The sequence below is a fragment of the Chrysemys picta genome, chromosome 5, assembly GCF_011386835.1.
Source record: "Chrysemys picta bellii isolate R12L10 chromosome 5, ASM1138683v2, whole genome shotgun sequence".
NCBI lineage: Eukaryota > Metazoa > Chordata > Testudines > Emydidae > Chrysemys > Chrysemys picta.
Genome location: NC_088795.1, coordinates 124,685,428 through 124,705,372, shown reverse-complemented (window position 1 = coordinate 124,705,372; position 19,945 = coordinate 124,685,428). Strand labels below are relative to the sequence as shown.

General features: G+C 43.0%; 1 protein-coding gene across 1 annotated transcript in view; it reads right to left on the bottom strand.

Moving 5' to 3' along the window:
• Positions 1 to 19,945, bottom strand: part of POLN (DNA polymerase nu) — a 241,213-nt gene that overhangs the window by 58,475 nt on the left and 162,793 nt on the right. The window contains exons 20-21 of the mRNA XM_065598521.1: positions 10,543 to 10,625; positions 5,462 to 5,593 (exon numbers count right to left, since the gene is read on the bottom strand). Coding sequence (XP_065454593.1) covers positions 5,462 to 5,593; positions 10,543 to 10,625 — 215 coding nt within the window. The remainder of the gene's footprint in view (positions 1 to 5,461; positions 5,594 to 10,542; positions 10,626 to 19,945) is intronic.

Here is a 19,945-nt window from a genome sequence, read left to right as displayed (position 1 = left end):
TGCTTGTAGTATGGGAGTGCAAGGACATTCAGGATGCATGCATGGCCCCAGCGGACACTGCTGGCCAAAAGACTCCAATCTTAAGCACATGGGCTGCATCTGATCAAGAGCGGAATATAATACTGCTTTTGAGGGAATTCTGCACCAAAAAATAAAAATTCTGCACACAATATTTTAAAATTCTGCAGATTTTATGTCAATAAATAAATGTGGAAGCTCCAGTATGGTAGTGGGGAGCACAGGCCACTGGCTGCACAGAGGTAGGAGATCACCCTGTAGCCCATTCCCCTCTGGGACACAGTCTCAGCGATGAAGCTGCACCTGACCCTGACATAGTGCAAGGGCTGGGCCCATGCCAGAGGTCTGTGTCTGGGGGCGGGTGGGGATGGGACAGGCGGAGGAAGGCTGCAGTGTGGTCTCCCACCTCAATGCAGCCAGTGGCCTGTGCTCCCCACTGCCATGCTGGAGCCTCCACATTTATTTATTGATAAATAAATGTTGCAGAAATTTAAAATACTATCCACAGAATTTTTATTTTTTTGGTTCAGAAATCCCTCAGGAGTAGCAGGTGAAGCAACTCCCTAGGGTTAGCAGCCCCATGTCATGTGCACAAGGTGTGGGCAGGCAGGCTCAATCCGGCAGGATCCAAGTGTGGAGGGGCTTAGTGTGTGTGGGTGGATCCAGGTGCAGGGTGAGAGGGTTCTGTGTGGGGGATCTGGTACAAGCAGCTCAGTGGGTGGGTCTGGGTGCAGGGAGGATCTGGATGAACAAGGGCTTGTTGAGGGAGTTTCAGGTGCAAGGGCAATGGGATTCTGGAGGAAGGGTCCAGGTGAAGGTGACTGTGGCTCAGTAGGGGGGTGTTGTCAGTAGCTACCGGTGTGATGCTCTGCTCTTGTTCGATGATGATAACAGTCGGCTGCGTGTGTGTTCCCTCTGTGTGCCGCCCCAGCTCTGCGCAGATAGCTGACACAGCAGACCCCGAGAGAACCCCCAATGACCACAGACTCTAGTAAGGTACGAAGGAACCCGAGCCAGGTTTATTGTCAAACGAAGCACAGTAATAGTTTCCCGTAGACTCTACAAGACATACTACGAATTTGTGCCCCCTGCAATGGATCGGCTTAGTCAGTGGCGGGACTTTCCACTGCCCCCTAGGCCAGACAAAAATGCGCACTCAGGACCTACTTTTATACAGTTACAGGACAGATTACTCATCCCTACTGACATATTGAGGTACAGCCTCTTGGCTCATTAGGGTGCTGTCTCCCCTTTGATCATGTTGTTTCTATCCATCATGCTGTCCTTTTGACCCTGTCTTTAAGACGCACCTGCTTCTAGCAGCCCTCTTCTTGCCAACTTCTGTGAGCAGGGCCTGCCTCTGGCTCACAGCCCAGTTTTTGCTTAGCAATGCCTGGAAGTACTTTGGTTCAGGCCTCAGACTAGGCCTCTGACGCAAGAGTTTATGTTTCAGGGCCTCCTCTTACTACAGGGGGGTTCTGGTTGTGGGGAGACTGGGTGCTGGGAGAGTGGGGCTTGCTGGGGGGGGTACAAGTTCAGCTGGTTGGGGCTCAATAGGGTGGGGCAGGCTTGTGGGGACGTCCAAGTGCATAGGGGGTGGGACTTCTCAAGGTGGGTATTCAAGTATGGGGTGCTCAACAGGGGGTGGTCTAGGTGTAGGGGTGAGGGTCTGGATGCAGAGGTCCAGATGCAGGGGGGATGGGACTACGCAGGGGGGTCTGGATGCACAGGGAGTAGGCGGATGTGGGAGCAGTTCCCTGTACAGTGACACCTCCCTCCATGGCTGAGGAGTGATGAGGGCAGGAAACGGCCTACCGAGGGAAACGGTGGGGGCGACGGACCTGTCTGGTTTTAAGATTAAGTTAGATAAGTTTATGGAGGGAATGGTTTAATGGTAAAACATAGTAGTCAAGGAAAACCAAGCAATGGTAGGTAAATAGTATAATGGCTAACAGGGGTCGGGCTGGAGACTCTTGCCTATATGCTCGGGGTCTTACTGATCGCCATATTTGGGGTCGGGAAGGAATTTTCCTCCAGGGCAGATTGGCTGAGCCTCTGGAGGTTTTTCGCCTTCCTCCGCAGCATGGGGCAGGGATCTCTAGCAGGAGGGTCTCTGCCGATTGAAGTCACTAAAAACAGGATTGGGGACTTCAACAGCAGAGTCCAGGGAAGGGGTAGGGACGGTTTTATGGCCTGCAGCATGCAGGGGGTCAGACCAGATGATCATAATGGTCCCTTCTGACCTTAAAGTCTATGAGTCTATGAAACGGGGGAGTGCAAATCTGGGGGAGCTTTTTGGGAGTGTGTCTGATCCAGCTTCAGCCCTGGTCCAGCCCCAAGTGCTCTGTGCAGGGGAAGTGCGCTCCTACCCCACCCTCAATCCAGCAGGGACTAGCAGCTGAGCCCAGCGCAGGATAGGAGTGACTGGCCGGGATGGGGCTGGGAAGGGCCAGGTGCGGTGGGGGCTATGGGTGCAGTGGGGCTCCGGGTGCAGGGGGTGAGGGTATGGGAGGCTCGGAGGGGGGGGGTTCTGGGTGTGGGGGGGTTCGGCTTGACAGGGCAGAGTCTGGGTATGGGGGGGTCCAGATGCATGGGCATTGGGCAGATGGGGGGCAGGTCTGACCCAGAACCAGCTGGGGTGCTCCCAGGCCTGCCCCTCCCCCCAGTGATTTACCTCTCTGTTGGCTGCTCCAGGCACCCAAAACGACACACCCATGTGGTGGGGAGCAGCCTATGATCGCTTATGCAGCTTCCCTTTGTTTCCCCATCAGAAAGGCATTTTTATGAGAGGAAGCAAATAAATCTGTGCGAGACATGAATTCTGCGCCACACAGTGACACAGAATTCCCCCAGGAGTAATAATATATATGGGCAAGTACTCAAAAAAGAACTTCAAAATTATCAAAAGGATAAAGTGACACATCTTAAGAGATCAGGTAGGTTGGTGCGAGGAAGGAAGCATCAAGTAAATGACTACGCAACTTGTTGGGGAGGCATCTAATGCCATTTGCACCAAGCGGTACCAATGCTCCTAGGAACAGCCTTGTCTTGTTGCTAATTATTCTCCTTTTTTCCTGAACAGCTCTACCTGCCTTCATGCATGTGCACATGCACACAAATTCAAAACTAAGCATAGAAAGTCAACATGCCAATAACTTTGCCTACATTCAGAGGGGTAGCCGTGTTAGTCATCTTGCATCTGAAGAAGTGAGGTTCTTACCCACAAAAGCTTATGCTCCCAATACTTCTGTTAGTCTTAAAAGTGCCACAGGACCCTCTGTTGCTTTTTGCCTACATTGAGCACTAAATGTTTATTGTTATATATTTCAATGTTTCAATTATGCCTATCAAACACTATAGATGCACTACCAAAAGTAGCAACACAGACATTAAACGGATCAGATCAACCTCTGGAAAAACAGACCTTTACTTTATCCTATCATTCCCCAACCAACCTTCTCCTCTGAGAAAGTCTGAGAAAAGATCAGGTGAGTCTAGTGCTCTGATGGACGAAAAGCAAAAAGTTAATTCTAAAGTGAAAATCCCCTCACAGAGGACATCCTGTCACCAACCCAAATCTAAGGTTTAGACCAACTTATGTTGATATAACTACGTTGCTCAGGGGAGTAGAGAATCCACACCCCTGGGCGACGCAGTTATACCAACCTAACCCCAAGCATAGACAGTGCTATGTTGACAGGGGGCTTCTTCCATTGACATAGCTACCACCTCTTGGGTGGTGGATGGGAGAAGCTCTCACATCGGCATAATTAATATTTCACTAAGCGCTACAGTGACACAGCTGCACCAGTGCAGCTGTGCCGCTGCTGTTAGGGTGACCAGACGTCCCGATTTTATCAGGACTGTCCCGATATTTGCTTGTTTGTCCCGCGTCCCGACCAACGTTCGGTCAGGACGCGGGACAAACAAGCAATTTTGCCCTCCGCTCTGGCGCACCCCGGAGGGGCTCGCGCCCCCCCACCCCGACTCCACCCCCTCCTTCCCCCATTGGATCCCTCCCCAAATCCCTGCCCTGGCCCAACCCCAGCCCCACCCCCTCGGATTCCTCCCCAAATCCCCGCCTCTTCCCCAAGCACACCACATTCCTCCTCCCTCCCAGGCTTGCGCTGATCAGCTGTATGGCGGTGCAAGCGCTGGAGGGAGGGGGTGACACCAGCCTGTGTGCCGCGGCCATGAAGAAGGTAGGGCCAGGGAAGGGATTTGGGGACAAACAAACACAATTTTGTTTGTCCAGCGTCCTGAGCCGTATGAAGGTGGGAGAGGCTGCGGGGCACCCGGCTGGGCCGCCAGTGCCGCGCCCAGACCCCACGCCTGAGGGGCAGAGCTGCCGCCCACCGGCCCCCTCCCCTGGGGTGGCTGGTGGCCCCCATTCCTCAAGGGCTCCTGTGTCCCCCCGGCCCCTTTGCCCAGCTGTTGCGCGTGCCGTGCCCTGCCCTGAACCCCCCGGGGCTGCAGCGCAGGGACAGGCCACGGGTGGGTCGGCACTACAGGCCATTCTTGTACGTGGGGACAGACTTGCCCCATGCGCAGGGCAACTCGGTAGGGTCACAGCGACTGCAGGCTGAGCACGCCCCAGCCGCTCACTTCCTAATCCCGGGGTGCCTGAAATGCTGCTGTCTGAGTGAGCGGGATTGCACCAGCTGGGCACCTTCCCCTACAGGGGGAGGTGGAGACGAGGCGAGCTAGTGGGGGGCGGGGGGGAGGTGCTCCAGCGGCTTTTTTTTTTCCCCTCCTCTGCCGCCCCCCGCGTCCCGATATCTCAGCTTTGTCATCTGGTCACCCTAGCTGCAGTGCTTTAAGTGTAGACAGCCACTAAATTGTTAGCTTAGACTCTTCAGAGGATCACATCTGCTGTGATATTACATGGGACACACAGATGGTGTTTTGAGTTCATATCTTTTAGTACTTTATAGCCTTTGATACCCAAAAGCTCACCAAAAAATCATGGGGTAGCCAGTGCAGATCACGGCCACAGGCATAACGTGCTCTCTTTGTGAAACAGGGCTTACTAAGCAGGCTGTGTTAGGCCCTAGCAGCAACTTCTAACTAGTTTGACAATATGGTGGTATGTACATTGCATTGCAGTAAGTTAATCTCAAAGTAACTTTAAATATGAATAACTGGACGTTAAGAGCCATATTCAAAAGAAAGGAACTTCTTGCCATTCACAAATGGTAAAGAGCATTCCCAGTAAATAACAATATCTGGGAAGAAGCAGCTGTGGTGGATCCAACCAGATCCTCCCAGTTTGCCAGCATAACGCAGGGTAGACCACATTAATCAGGGGTGGATATTTTCGTCATTTCTTGCAACTTTTCCTCTCATCCTACAAGCATTATCTGAGGTGAGTCTCTGTCCTTATTGTAAAATGTAGCATAGCAGCTGAACAGTCAACAAGAATGCATCTTATAGGTTTTATTACCTTCATTGTGGCATTGCTCAATGGTTTTCTTTGTAAAGTCATGAATTTTCTTGTATTTCATCAGAAAACTCTCTATAAATTGACCAGCTTGAAGAGGAGTAATTCCCAAACATCCAGCAAGACGTTCTTTACCTTGTGCACAATAATGTAGAACAGAAAATCATTTAAATATTGCTTTGTTATAAACATTAATACTGAACTGTACATTGACTAATGGAATACGACCACTGTAGTTATTTTCACAAATGTGGATGATCACATACACTAAGGTCCTGATTCAGCAAACTACTTAAGTATATCTTTCATTTTAAGCTTAAGTGTTTTCACTGATTAGGAAAGGACTAAACTCATCGCTGAAATGCCTTACTGAATTTGGGTGCAACTCAGCAGAGGCTTTCTCCACTGCATATTACATCTTAATAGCTTAAATACGAATTTTAGGATAATATCTGTATTTTAGATTCATACAATGTATCCTGCAGGGTTCTTAGTTTTGTTCATTTTTATTCATAAACTAGTCAGGGGTAGATTTATGGAGAGCCTTGATATGAGGATAAGGAGATTGAATTCAATGTTGAATAAGCAGGGAAGTGAATGAGGAGATGTGAGGATGGCGGTGAGGGGGCTGACTGATTTTAGGTAGGGTGTTTTGGACAAGCTGGAGAAGTGGAATGCATGGAAGCAACAGAGAAGAAGAGTTCAGTAATTGAAACAAGAGATGATCAAGGCATGGACCAAGGTTTTAACAGGCGGGATGAAAGAGAAAGGATGGATTTTAAAGGAAGTGTAGAGAAAGTCGCAACAAGACTTATAACACATATCTAGATGCTGGGTAAGTAAAACTATATCAAAGTGAATATGTAACAAGATAAAGCAAAGGAGTATGAGAGAAAAATGAGATCAGAGTTTTCCATGGTATGAGATTAAAAGCTAAGAGGTACAATTTAAAGAAATTTATGAACCAAGTAGTTCAAGTGCAAATAAAACCATACATCAACATATTGATTTTAGCCTTCAAAGACAGATATTTAGGTGTCAGCTACATAGGAACAAAAACAACATTGTGTCTGCAAATAACATTTGCTGAAAGGCAATGTCTTGAAGCACCAGAGATATAAAATATTAGTTGTCACAGTAATAATGTCAAGAGAAACTAGCTTGCGTTTTTGAGAGAGGGAGGATTTCAGCCACCCAAATGCCATCACTGTCAGTCTGATGTGCATTTCATAACAATTCTGTAGTATTTTGTACTCAGCTATGTCAGGAGCTGCACAGATGTCTAGAAGAACAAATCTAGCCAAGGTGCTAGAATCAGAAATTTGCAAGACATCTGGGATGACTCCTAATGGAATTATTCCAGTGTTGTATTATTGTTTGATGACCAATTAATTTAACTCTCCCCCACTTCCCCAAAATTTCTCATTCATTGTTCAGAAAACTGAATTTCCAGAGTCTGTCTATACCAGTTAGGAAACTACTTCTGGCTTCACAAGAGAACTGTAACAAATGTGAATATTCCACCCCCCGAGCGACATAAATTACACTGACATAAGCACTCATGTGCACAGCGCTATGTCAATGAGAGAGCTTCTCCTGCCAGCATAAGCTTATGCCACTCATGGAGATGGTTTTAACAGATGTGCTGCTGCAGTGCAGCTGTATCTTTACAGCTGTACCCCTGCAATGCTATACATAGACATGGCCTAATTTAGGATTTAATTAATTAATTAACAGATACTTTGGTGCTCCTCATTATATTTTTTACAGATGAACGAGGCACATGTGAAGTGAATTGCTTCAAAGTAGACAGGAAGTCTGCAGTGTTGTCACTTCTCATGCTGTTTTGTTTTTGTGTTAAAGTACTAACTCCTGGAGGCCAGTGATTAGGTCAGAGTCTCAGGGTTTTTGTTTTTGTTTTTTAAGTACATATCTAGCTCTCATGGAAGACCTTGAAAATGTGATCCAAGTGTAATCTGTGGAAATGTGATCCAAGTGTAAAGGCTTAACGACCAGAAAAGAACTATATGATATGATCATCATTTTGTTTTCTTCATTTGCTATGTTGCGCTTCAAACATAACTAAATTTGTAAACAGGTAGAGCTCTCTGAAATGGGGGAAGAATTCCTGAAGACTACTAAGTGTCAGACAAAAAAGAAAGATCAAGGATGGTGTGAGTCCACTGCTCAGTGGAGAAGGTGAGCTGGTAACGGAAGATGATAGAAAGACAAAGCTGCTCAATGCCTACTTTGCTTCAGTCTTCTCATAAAAAATAAAATGTATAGTGAACTTACTATAGACAATAAAGGGGAAGAGATGCAGATTGGGATAAGTAAAGAATACATCAGAGATCTTCTGAACAGTTTGAATGAATTCAAATCAACGGGACCTGATTGTTATTCACCTGAGGGTACTGAAGGAATTAGCTGAAGAAATCTTGGAACCACTGGCAATAATATATGCAAACTCATGGATGACAGGAGAGGTTCCAGAAGACTGGAGAAGGGCTAACATAGTTCCCATCTTTAAAAAGGGGGAAAGGGAGGAGCTGGGGAACTATAGACGAGTCAGTCTGACTTCGATACATGGGAAGCTACTAGAGCAATGTATAAAGCATTCAATTTGAGAATACCTGGAGGATGAAGGATCACTAGCAGCCAGCATGGATTTACCAAGAACAAATCATGCCAAACCAGCTTGATTTCCTTCTTTGACAGGTAACTGGTTTGGTGGATAGGGGGAATGTGGTGGACATAATATACCTGAACTTCATCAAGGCTTTTGACATAGTCCCACATGACATTCTGATAATAAGCTGGAGAAATGTGGGCTTGATGGAACCACCATTAAGTGGATACATATTTGGTTAAACAATTGCAAACAAAGAGTAATTAGTAATGGAATGATGTCAGATTGTAGGGAGGTTTCAAGTGGGGTACCACAGGGATCTATTCTAGGTCCGGTGTTGTTTAACATCTTTATTAATGACCTGGATGTAGCATCAAATTTTCAGATGACACAAAGCTAGGGGGTTTGCCAAAACTTTGGAGGATAGAGCTAAAATTCAAAGGGATCTGGATAAATTGGAGAACTGAGGTATAGACAACAAAAGGAAATTCAACATAGACAAATTTAAGGTGCTACACTTAGGGAAGAAAACGAAATGCACAAATACAGAATGGGGGTAACTGCTTGGCAGAGCACCGCTGAGAAGGATCTGGGTGTTGTGGTGGATCACAACCTCAACATGAGTCAGCAATGCAATGGGAGATGATAGTTCCACTCTACTCAGCACTGGTTAGTCCTCAGCTGAAGGACTGTGTCCAGTTTTGGTCATCAATGTATAGAAAGGATGTGGAGAAACTGGAAAGAATCAGAGGTGAGTGACAAAGATTATCAAAGGGATGGAATGCAAGCCATAAGAGCAAAGGCTGAAGGAACTGGATATGTTTAGTTTGGAAAAGAAGAGATTGAGGGGGGACAAGATAGTGGCCTCGAAATACTTGAAAGGCTGCCATTAAAAAGATGCAGAAAAGTTGTTTTCTCTTTACACAGAGGGCAGGACAACAGGCAATGGGTTCAAACTACAGCATAGCAGATTTAGATTAATTCTCAGGAAAAACTTCCTAACTGTAAAAACAGTAGGACAATGGAACAGACTTCCTAGGGAGATTGTGGAAGCTCCTTCACTGGAGGTTTTCAAAAGGAGGCTGGATAGCCATCTGTCTTGGATGGTTTAGACCCAACAAATCCCACACCTTGGCAGCGGGTTAGACAACATAACCTTTGCGGTCCCTTACCACTATGATACTAAGTCACATACAAGTGTAGTTATATCAAGATATTACTGTACGACTCTAGTTTTTAATGTTTTAGGGTCTATACTGCTACCAGATTTCTTATTTCAATGTTTTATTAAACAGTTAAATCACTGAGTTGTGTTAGTAAATTTGCCTTTAAGAGCACTAGCATTTCTCAGTCTATCAGCCAAATAAATATTAAAGGTGAGATGCAAAGGCATAAAAATTGGATTTGGGTCCTTTATTTTTTTTGTGATGTAGAAATGTCTGAAAGTTATTTCTATTTATTCTTTACATTAGAAATCCAAGCCTTGGAAAAATATATTTATTAATGAGAAGACAAATTCCAGGAAAGTGAGAGGGGAAGTGATTTTTATTCAGAATCTTCACTTGTTTCAAGCAACATCTTTTCAGAGGGAGACCTTCCCTTTACATTGTATAGAAGTAACATAGAAACAAACTCTATTTTTCCTTTTGCAGGTCACCTTTAGGAAGGCTACATAGATTGAAGTACTTTATAGTAGATTAAGAAAAAAATCAGCACATCTAAAAATAGATTAAATCGTTAAATGAATGGGATAATAAAGGAAAATCCTTTACATAGTGGCATGAGATCATGATAGTCAAGTATACAGGAGAAGCCCATTTTATTAAAACAGAAATGTCACCAATATTAAAGGAATTGTGGTATGTATATTTTTGTCTGAATTAAATTCTGAGCTCCAAAGAGCAGAAATCTTATTTCTTTACAATATTTTGTAAAGTACTAGTTACACTTATGGTACAGTACAGGGAGGTTAATAAAAATAACAACATTCAAGGCCAAATTCTGTCCTTGATCCGATAAAACTTCTTTCATCTTCTATGTATGCATCCACCAGTGGTATGCAGCAGATATTCCATACTGAATTATACTAATTTTAGGTAGGTAAAGACAGATGTTTGAATTACATTGACTCATGAGTCTCCTTATAGTAGCTCAGATGTACTTAGAAGTCAAAATGAAAAATAAGTCAACGCATCAACTTAACCAGGGAATAACATTCATATTGTGTTAATCCCGCTATATTATTCGGAATGATTTTTAAGTAGACTATTTTATGATCGTCAAAAAAATCAAGATGCAATATTCTGAGATCACATTATTCACCTTGAGAAATTCAGTGTATGGCTAGCTTTTAAAAATTTAAATGAACTCAAATTCATTGCAGCTCTAGTTAATCATCTAAAAAAGTAAACAGTAGTGAGAATAAACTTGTTTCTAGTTCTATGCAGATCCCTACCTGCTCCATAAACTACTGAGTAGACAACGCGCTTTGCCTGTTCTCTATCTGCATGCTTCACTTGTTCACTTGGAATACCCTTCCTAAGCACAAATATAATATGGGTTTCATCTTCTATTTCTAGTTAAAAGCAAATATATATTCCAAACATCATTGAAAATACATTTTAAAGTCAATAATTTCATAAATGCAGACATACAGCATATAAACAGAAGCTCAGGGAGGCTTTAATCCTGGGCTTTGAATCCACAGCTTTTTTGTCATATAATTTGGTAGGGGATGTTGTCTCTAGTGAACCAGGCTAATCTTGGCCTTTTATCTCCCTTTTCCACCACTGGCTTGGTTGGAAAAACATCTGCTCTTAAAAGATTAATGTATTATTAGAGATGGATGAACTGGTTCAGATAAAATAAGAACTAACTCAACCCTTTGATGTTCCTTGACCTGAACAAAAATCAAACCCAAATATTTGAAGTTTGGAAAAGTTTGACTGAGGACTAGAACTGTGAAAAATATTTGTGCCTATTTTGATTCCACAAAGGTTCTGTGAAAATTCAGTAATTTGCATGGATTTTCCTTGCAAGTAAAAATGTTGAAGATTTGGAATGCAGATTTCCAAATTGTCTGGATACTTAGATAAAAATCCACAGGAAGGTTTTGCAGTGCATTTTCAAGTTGAGTTGGTTGATATTAGTCACATGAATTATGTAACATACTAAGGTCCCAAACCTGCAAACACTTATACGTGTGCTTCACTTTACTACCATGAGTAGTCCAAATGAAATCAACAGGACTATTCACGATAGTAAAGTTAAGAAAGTGCTTACACGTTTGCAGGATCGTGGCCTGTACTTCTGGTTCCAAATTGTCTAAGCCTACCACTGGAGTCTGAGGAAACTATTTCGACTCTTTTTCTGGGAGAGATTATAGATAAAATGCTCTATGTGAGTTACTAAGAAGCCATTTTGGCTGTGATTTTTTTTTCTCCTCCTCCCTCTGCCCCCTGCCCTCATATTTATTTATTTATTTCTCCTGAGAATGGATTGCTATTCAGGTATTCTTGAAAATACATATAAGTCTCCCAGTGGTTAGGGTTATTTACAGTTTTAAAAGGGAGAAACAGGTACTCCAAACTGAAAACTACCATAGAAGCCTTCAGTCCTAAGTTATTTTACCTTCTTTGAGCTCATGATTTATGCAGCAAGGAAAAGGTAGGTCCTTTATGGAGGAACTATGTTTTGCATTTCCCTATTTCATTTATTTATGAGACACTAAACTAGAGGTTCAATTTTAGTAGTGCTTAAGAGATTTAGGAGCCTCAATCTTATTTTCAAAGTGATGTGGTACTTAGACGTCATCTCTTTGAGAGTCAATGGGACTAAGGCTCCTAAATCACTAGGGTACTTTTGACAATTCTAACCTAGATGTATGACACATCTTACAAATACCTCTTAATTTACCAGTAATTACACTGCACTACAGCCAAAATGCTTCTGAAATAAATGTAGTCAAACGTTACTAATTCTGGGTCACTGAGAACGAAAATGATGCTTACAATTGTTGATTGGCTCTAGTTTTCAAGGTATGCTATTGAGTCAGTATATACGACCCTTGACTTGGGAATGGCGGAGGATAAGTGAGTTATAAAGGGAAGGGATCTCAATTTAAACCAGAAATGAGTAAAATACATCTTTGACTGGGTCTATGAATAAATCTATGACTGGGTTTGGACAGTACTTGCTTTTTAGGCAAAACAATGAATGATGCAATCTGAAGCTGGTATTGCATCATACATGATATGAATTTCATCATGTTATTCCTAGAAGTCATGGATGATGCAATCATAACGAAGCTTACATCACTCTGCTGAACAAATTGCCCTATATCAGCTCTAGAAATCATACAGTGTCATGCTCTCTTATTTGTCAGTGTTTGATTTTGCAAAGGGACACATTTCTGTTTAGCCAAAGTGAGCAGAGATGCCTCGTACTTGTGTGAACAGTGCAGATAACTTCTGCTATGTTTGTGGTGAAGTGACTTTTGCATCACAAAAGCGCAGTATAACCACTCTGGTTAAGAAAGCCTATCACCTTTATTTTGGCTGCAAAATCGGAGATCAGGACAAGAGGTGGGCCCCACACATATGCTGCAACACTTGTGCAACAAATCTTCGCCAGTGGTTGAACAGGAAAAGGAAGTCTATGCCTTTTGCAGTGCCAAGGATTTGGAGAGAGCCAACAGATCATACCAGCAATTGTTACTTCTGCATGGTGCCTCCATTTGGGAAAGGTGTGTCAAAGAAGAAAAAGTGGACTGTGCATTATCCAAACATTCCATCAGCTATACGCCCAGTACCCCACGGAGGAGGACTGCTGGTTCCTGATGCACCAGAATCATTCTCACTTGAGTCAGACGAGGAAGAGGAAGAGGATGAAACTTCTGGTCCTGAACCATCAATGTCACAGGACCCACATTTTCTCCCATCCTCCTCCTCTGAACCACACCTCATAACACAAGGTGAACTGAATGACCTTGTCAGGGATTTGGAACTACCCAAGAGTAAGGCAGAGTTGTTGGGCTCCAGACTACAGCAGTGGAATCTCCTGGCAGGTGATGTTAGTGTTTCCATGTTTCGTGACCGTCAAAAGGATCTTGTCCCATTCTTCTTCATGGAAGGTGATCTTGTAGCCTGCAACAACATCGATGGTGTGATGGCAGCCCTCAACATCGTTCACGATCCAGATGAGTGGAGACTGTTCATTGATTCATCGAAGACGAGTCTTAAAGCTGTTTTACTGCATAATGGCAATGTTTTGCCATCAATTCCAGTTGGTCATGCAGTCCATATGAAGGAAACTTATGACAACATGAAACAACTTTTCAGGTGCATAAACTATGACCAACATCAGTGGCAGCTTTGTGGCGATTTGAAGGTTGTTGCTCTCTTGCTTGGTTTGCAGACTGGATACACAAAGTACTGCCGTTTTCTCTGCGAATGGGATAGTCGTGCAAGAGATTCCCACTACATCAAGAAATATTGGCCACTCCGACAGTCATTGGAGCCTGGGAGGAAAAGTGTTCAGCATCCACCACTTGTTGAATCAAGGAAGATTTTGTTACCACCCTTACACATCAAGCTGGGTCTGATGAAGAACTTTGTCAAGGCCATTGACAAAACACAAGCAGCTTTCAAGTACCTCCATGGAAAATTTCCAAGGTTAAGTGAAGCTAAGATAAAGGAAGGTGTCTTTGTTGGTCCTCAGATTCGTGAACTTCTTCGAGATGATGCAATTGACCATGCACTGCGTGGCAAGGAAAAGACGGCATGGAAAGCCTTCCAGTTAGTGGCAATAAATTTTCTCGGAAACAACAAGGCAGACAACTACAGGTTGTTGGTGGAAAACCTCCTGAAGGCATACAAAAGCCTTGGTTGCAACATGTCACTAAAGATACATTTTTTGCACTCTCATCTAGATTTTTTTCCACCGAACCGCGGAGCAGTGAGTGACGAGCACGGCAAGCGATTTCACCAGGACATTGCAAGAATGGAGAAATGCTATCAGGGCAAATGGAGCCCATCAATGCTTGCAGACTATTGCTGGACAGTGACGAGAGATGCTCCATTTAATGAATACAAGAGACAAGCCAAGAAGCGCCGAGTAGACACTGAATAGCACTGAACTATGTACATAATAGTTTTTTGCCTTTTGTTTCATAATAAATGTTATTTATATAACCCTTTTGCTGATTTTTAAAGTGTTACATAAACAGGACAGGTGAAATATTATCATGTAAAGCAACCATAAACACATGAAAAGACCTAGGTTTACAATTTATGATTAAAACCCTACTATCTACACAATATACATAGACATAAAATGTAAAAACTTAAATACCTTAGAAACAGTGGCCAATCAGTTGTTTTAATTGTCATATTTGAATTCAGCATATCAAAATACATAATAAATAGCACATTTTATCTCTGAAGCAGACGACTTCTCAAAACTTGTAGACTAGTCTTATATATATATATATATCCATATATGCACATACAGTCGGATTTAACTAATCCACACAACCTGCAATTCTCACTCAAATAATGGTGCTCACTCATGAAAGCTCAGTTAAGATTTTGTAGCAGTTGGCTGAAATGAGGTCTCCTATTAGACTCATCAATTTCACTTCTGTTGGCTGCCTTATCTCAAACAGTCCATGCAGTCTGCATTCATGCCAGTCACACACTGTTAAATTTAACATTTTCTCATCTTTTATTATTCAAGAGATATGGATATGCTGTCCCAAAAGTGATTAAAATCTTAGTACTTGATGTCAAACATTCCTTTTAATATAGTACTAAAAAGAATATGGTGAGTCAACACTTGTATTAGTGTGTCAGACTGGGGAATCCCAGTATTTGGCAGTAATGGATTAAGTCTAGCACTCTATGCAAGTTTAAATGTGTGTGTATCACACATAGGAACGGGATTTAATAAAGCAAGAGACAACAGCATAATTCACAAATGTTTGAGCAAATGGCAAGCCAGGAGTCAATTAAATACTGTTTTTCATGCCTACAAATGAAAATAACTTGTCTCCCTGCCTGTCCTCACAATGTTTGGTTTTATTAATAGCATATTTGATTCTTTCTGTAGTTCAGAGTAGCATTCCTGAAGTGTGAAGTTGGCAGGGGGGATGCTATTTCTTTGAAGAATGAAATGACACTGGTGGGTCAGCTTCTCCTAAATGCAGCTGTCAGGTGAGAAATCCCTAATGGACTTTCCCCCTTAGCCTCCTTTCTACTGTCAGTGTTTATTTTTACATTAACAAATATGATTTGTTGTAGAAGTTATTGTACAAATCTATTTCTAGATAAGCATCTTATTTTAATTTGAGTTTCATCTTTCATGTTATGAAATGTCATGGTATCCAGGGTAAGCTAGTGCTGTTTGCAACTGGGATAATGGTACTGTAGCTATAGGCTCTAAGAAAGTGATATATGCAAATAGCATGAAAACATCATTATATAATTGAATTGTGGTATAATGCAAAACAGACAGAGCCAATGGAGTTGCATCTTCATACACCAGGTCTGAATTTGGCCCACACTGTAATCAGCAGTGTGGTCTAAATGCATTTTTTTTTCAATAAACATGAGCCTGAGGGAAGAAGCTGATTAGGCCCAAATGGGGCTCAGCTGTTAAGCCAAGACATTCAGATGAAGACAGATTGCAGTTAAATCAGAATGGTCTGTATCTGAAGGAGGCAGGTGGGGTGAGTACATATCAAGGGAGTAGAGATCAGTGCAGAGGAGAACTCAAAAGAAATAATTTGTTGGAGGCTTTGATTCTCAACTCTAGCAAGGAGATTCAGGGATCCTTCCCTGAAAACACAAACTGTCATTACTTTTGACATGAAGCCTTCTATACGTAGCCTTCTTTTGTTTCTGCTCCTCAATTTTCAACTTTGCATGGTCCAAAAGTTTGGATTTTCCATTATTTTTCCTTCTTCTACCTCTCTTTTTCAGTCTCCTGGTTTTCTTCCTCTTCTTTCCCTCTTGTACCTTGTCTTTCCTTTCAACCCTCTTCCGTTGCCAAATTCATGCTCGTCATTCACATCCTCTCCCACCCCCACTTCTTCTCTCAACTGTCCATCTTCAACATGTACATTTCCCCATCTGTGCTCTCATCCTCAGATGCCCATCCTTCCCTGCATATCTTTCCACAACAATGGTTTGCTTGTGGAGTACCTTCCTTTGCTTGATACTGCTTCCTACTTTACCTGATACACACCTATTAGATGGAAAAAAGAATGGAGTCCTTGTATTGGAAGGCACTTACAGAGTTAATGTTTTACAGCTCTTACTAGAAGAGCTAAGCACACTAAGAAGGCTATGAGGTCAGCAAAATCCCCAGTGCAGAATACAGTTAAGGAGAATAGCAGGCAGGGTCAGGAAATGTAAACTCCTTAAAGAGGTAGCTCTTCTGAGACCTGGGCTGCAGGCCAAAATCAAAGCAGCTTCAGCAAAGATGCCTAAATCCAACAGAAAGAGAGATGGAGGGGGCAGTTCTATACAGGGGCGGCTCTATGTATTTTGCCGCCCCAAGCACGGCAGTCAGGCCGTCTTCGGTGGCATGACTGCGGGAGGTCTGCTGGTATCGTGGATTCGGCGGCATGCCTGCGGGTGGTCCACCGGTCCCGCGCCTTCAGCGTATCCGCTGCCGAATTGCTGCCAAAGCTACGGGACCAGCGGACCTCCCACAGGCATGCCGCCGAAGGCGGCCTGACTGCCGCCCTCACGGTGACCGGCAGGCCGCCCCCCGCGGCTTGCTGCCCCAGACACACGCTTGGTGCGCTGGTGCCTGAAGCCGCCCCTGGTTCTACAGGAGCAATGAGGGAGGGGAAGAACAAGCTGCCTTAAAAGTACATTAATGTCAGAAAGAAGAATTAAAACCAAGCATATATATAATTTATTACTTTTCAAGGCCAGTGACAATAATATTCCCCCCAAAACTGCTGATATATTAGTGTAGTCAGAATGGATAGGCATTCTCAACAGTTCTAGTACATCAGGACTTATAATTAGGAATACCAATTTTTCTATATACACCATGGGAAATAAAGCAGAAAACATTCTGTTGATGATATCAGACCTAACTCTAGATCAGAAAAGTATGGACAAAACAATGAAGAAATTCTGATGTACATTTCCTTGGAAAACCTGAACATCCCTCACAAAATTTAAAAAGGGAATATGAAGATGCATATTTCAATGCACTGTGGTTCAACAAAAAAGCTCAAAAATACCCATAAAGCAAAAAACCTGAGCAACTCCGAGAGATGTTGGGAACATGTGACAATGAAAGGAAATCAACCTTTGAAAGATGTTGTAAGACACTTCAGCATTCCTGGGAAAGGTTCTCCATCTGAGAAGCTGACTGCAGTAAATATAATAAAAAAGGATGTTGGCAGCATTATGTAGACCTTGTCAAAGAAGCTGTGAATGATACATGCTAAAAAAGAATCACAACAGAAAAGGTTACAGAGCTGCCCATGTGTGATTATGTGTAGCTGCCAAGATTTGTATAGCTCTGTGTGTGATGTTTTGTAATGGGCTATTTGCATTTTATAACTAACTAAACTGTATGTATATTTCAACTTTTAAAAAAGGTATGGATTTAGTGCTGGTGAAAGGGACTGGCTTAACAGCATTGGTGAATGATGTACATACAGGGAAGTAGCAGGACAAGCTTCCAACACACAACAACATGCTATTATGCCTCAGCCCTGATCTGAAGCACTCTACCTCTATGGAAAACTGAGATACATCAGTTTCCATGGCCCGCGCAGTTCTTGGCCTCTCTGCTAAGTCTGCCAATTAATGCAAAGCTTGGTGGTAATGGTGGTGTGGGAACAGGGATGGAGTGTCACCAAACTTCTTTCCTACATGGGTCACCAAATGGGAACAGGCTTTAATACCTGGTGAGCTGGGCTGGATTCAGCCTGGTAACCTACAGGTGAAAGACTTTAGCTCACTAGCAAAGCCCTCAAAATGTTACACTTTCAAGAATGAGGCTTGTTTTCCTGAAAGAGAAGTTGACTAAATCAAATTATTTTCTTTTTGGAGCTTACACAAGAAAAATTATTCCACTTTCGGGAAACAGGCAAAACCTTCCACACTGCACTCAGTCTCACATTATTTATTTATTTATTGTATTACCATAGTCCTAGGCCCCCTAGTCATGGACCAGAACACCACTGTGCTAGGCATTGTACAAACACTGAAGAGACAGTCCCTGAAAATACTCTGCAATTAAGTGTATCGCTCTGTTTTTAAAGGAGCAACTCCCATTAAGATACAAACAATTAAAAAAATAACATGGAAACAAATATTAACACAACATGTAAATACACTACTAAATACAATTTTGCGGTATAAAATCATTTCAACAATTACATCTATTCTAAGGTCCTCCCAATAACTTAAGGATTCATATTATATATTGCATACAAAAAATCCCTATCATAAAACATTAAGATTGTAAAATTAAGCACTCAAAACTTAGGAAATGCCAGAATAATAGTTACATTCTTCTTCTTTATGCTGCTTTTCCTGGTGAGCGTCGCAGTGGCAGCACTGAGAGTAGGGAGGACCACACCTCTCTTTCCTCTGCAACAGGCTCCAGCCCCTCCTGAGGGATTCCTCAGCGCTCCCAGGCCAACTGAGAGATACGCCTCCAGCATGTCCTGGATTGGCCTCGGGGCCTCCTCCCAGTGAGACGTGCCCGTTAGAGTTTGAAAGGAAGCCTCCCAGGGGGCATTCTTATCAGGTGTCTGCACCAGTGGCTCTAATCTGAGGCTCTCCCAAATAGCTCAGCTCCTCACCCTGTCTCGGAGAGTAAGCCCAGCCACCCTGTGGAGAAACCTCATTTCCGCTGCTTGTACCTATGATCTCTGTGGGAGCGTGAGATCAACCGGCAGATGGGTGTGGCGGCAGCAGTGATGCAGGCACTGTACCGATCCATGGTGGTGAAGCAGGAGCTGAGTTCTCAGATGAAGCTCTTGGTTTACAGGTTGATCTACATCCCCATCCTCACCTATCGTCATAAACTTTGGGGCATGACCGAAAGGATAATAGTTACCTGTGAAACCTTAATTCTGCCTCCTTGTATGTGTGTATTATGATACAGTGTTTAATTACATATCATATATTATTTCTCCCCCCACACACACACACACCAGTCATCAACAGTGTTTGAATCTTCACATACATAGCACTGAAAGAACTCTCCCACTTGAGCTAAAGGAGCACACTGTTAATAAAAGAAGGCTGTCATCAGCCATGTGGAGCAGCCTCCAGAAGGAAACACAGACCCATGATGCCTGGCTTCTTGCTACCTAATTAAAGGAATAGCTCACACATCCTCAAACTACCTGCCCTCTTGTTAGAGTTTACAGAGAGACAATATTGGGCTCTTGACATTAAAACAGTTTTTAAACTGAAAATAACACAGTCATTATTTCAGAAGGGTGTTTTTATTGGAGGTCTCATCACACCCAGATCTAGTGCTGACTCGTCACATTATCACTAATAAAAGCATTGTGTTGCAACCACATGCTATTCCGCCCTCCTTCCTGCTTGCACATGATGTCACTTGACTAGAGGCTATATAAATTGTCAGACTCAGAGCATTGCTCTGAACTACTCTAGCACCAATGTACGTATGACTGTAATGACTGCTTATCAGTTCTCTAAAAGTATATTTCTGTTATTTCATAAGAGTGAAATGTATACTGCATGTGTGGGGTTTTTAAACAGCTGTTGCTGTTTAATATGGGTTAAAGGTTGTTCATATTGTATGTGTATGTCTGGAATGTTGGCACATGAGATTCTGTTTTGGCTGGA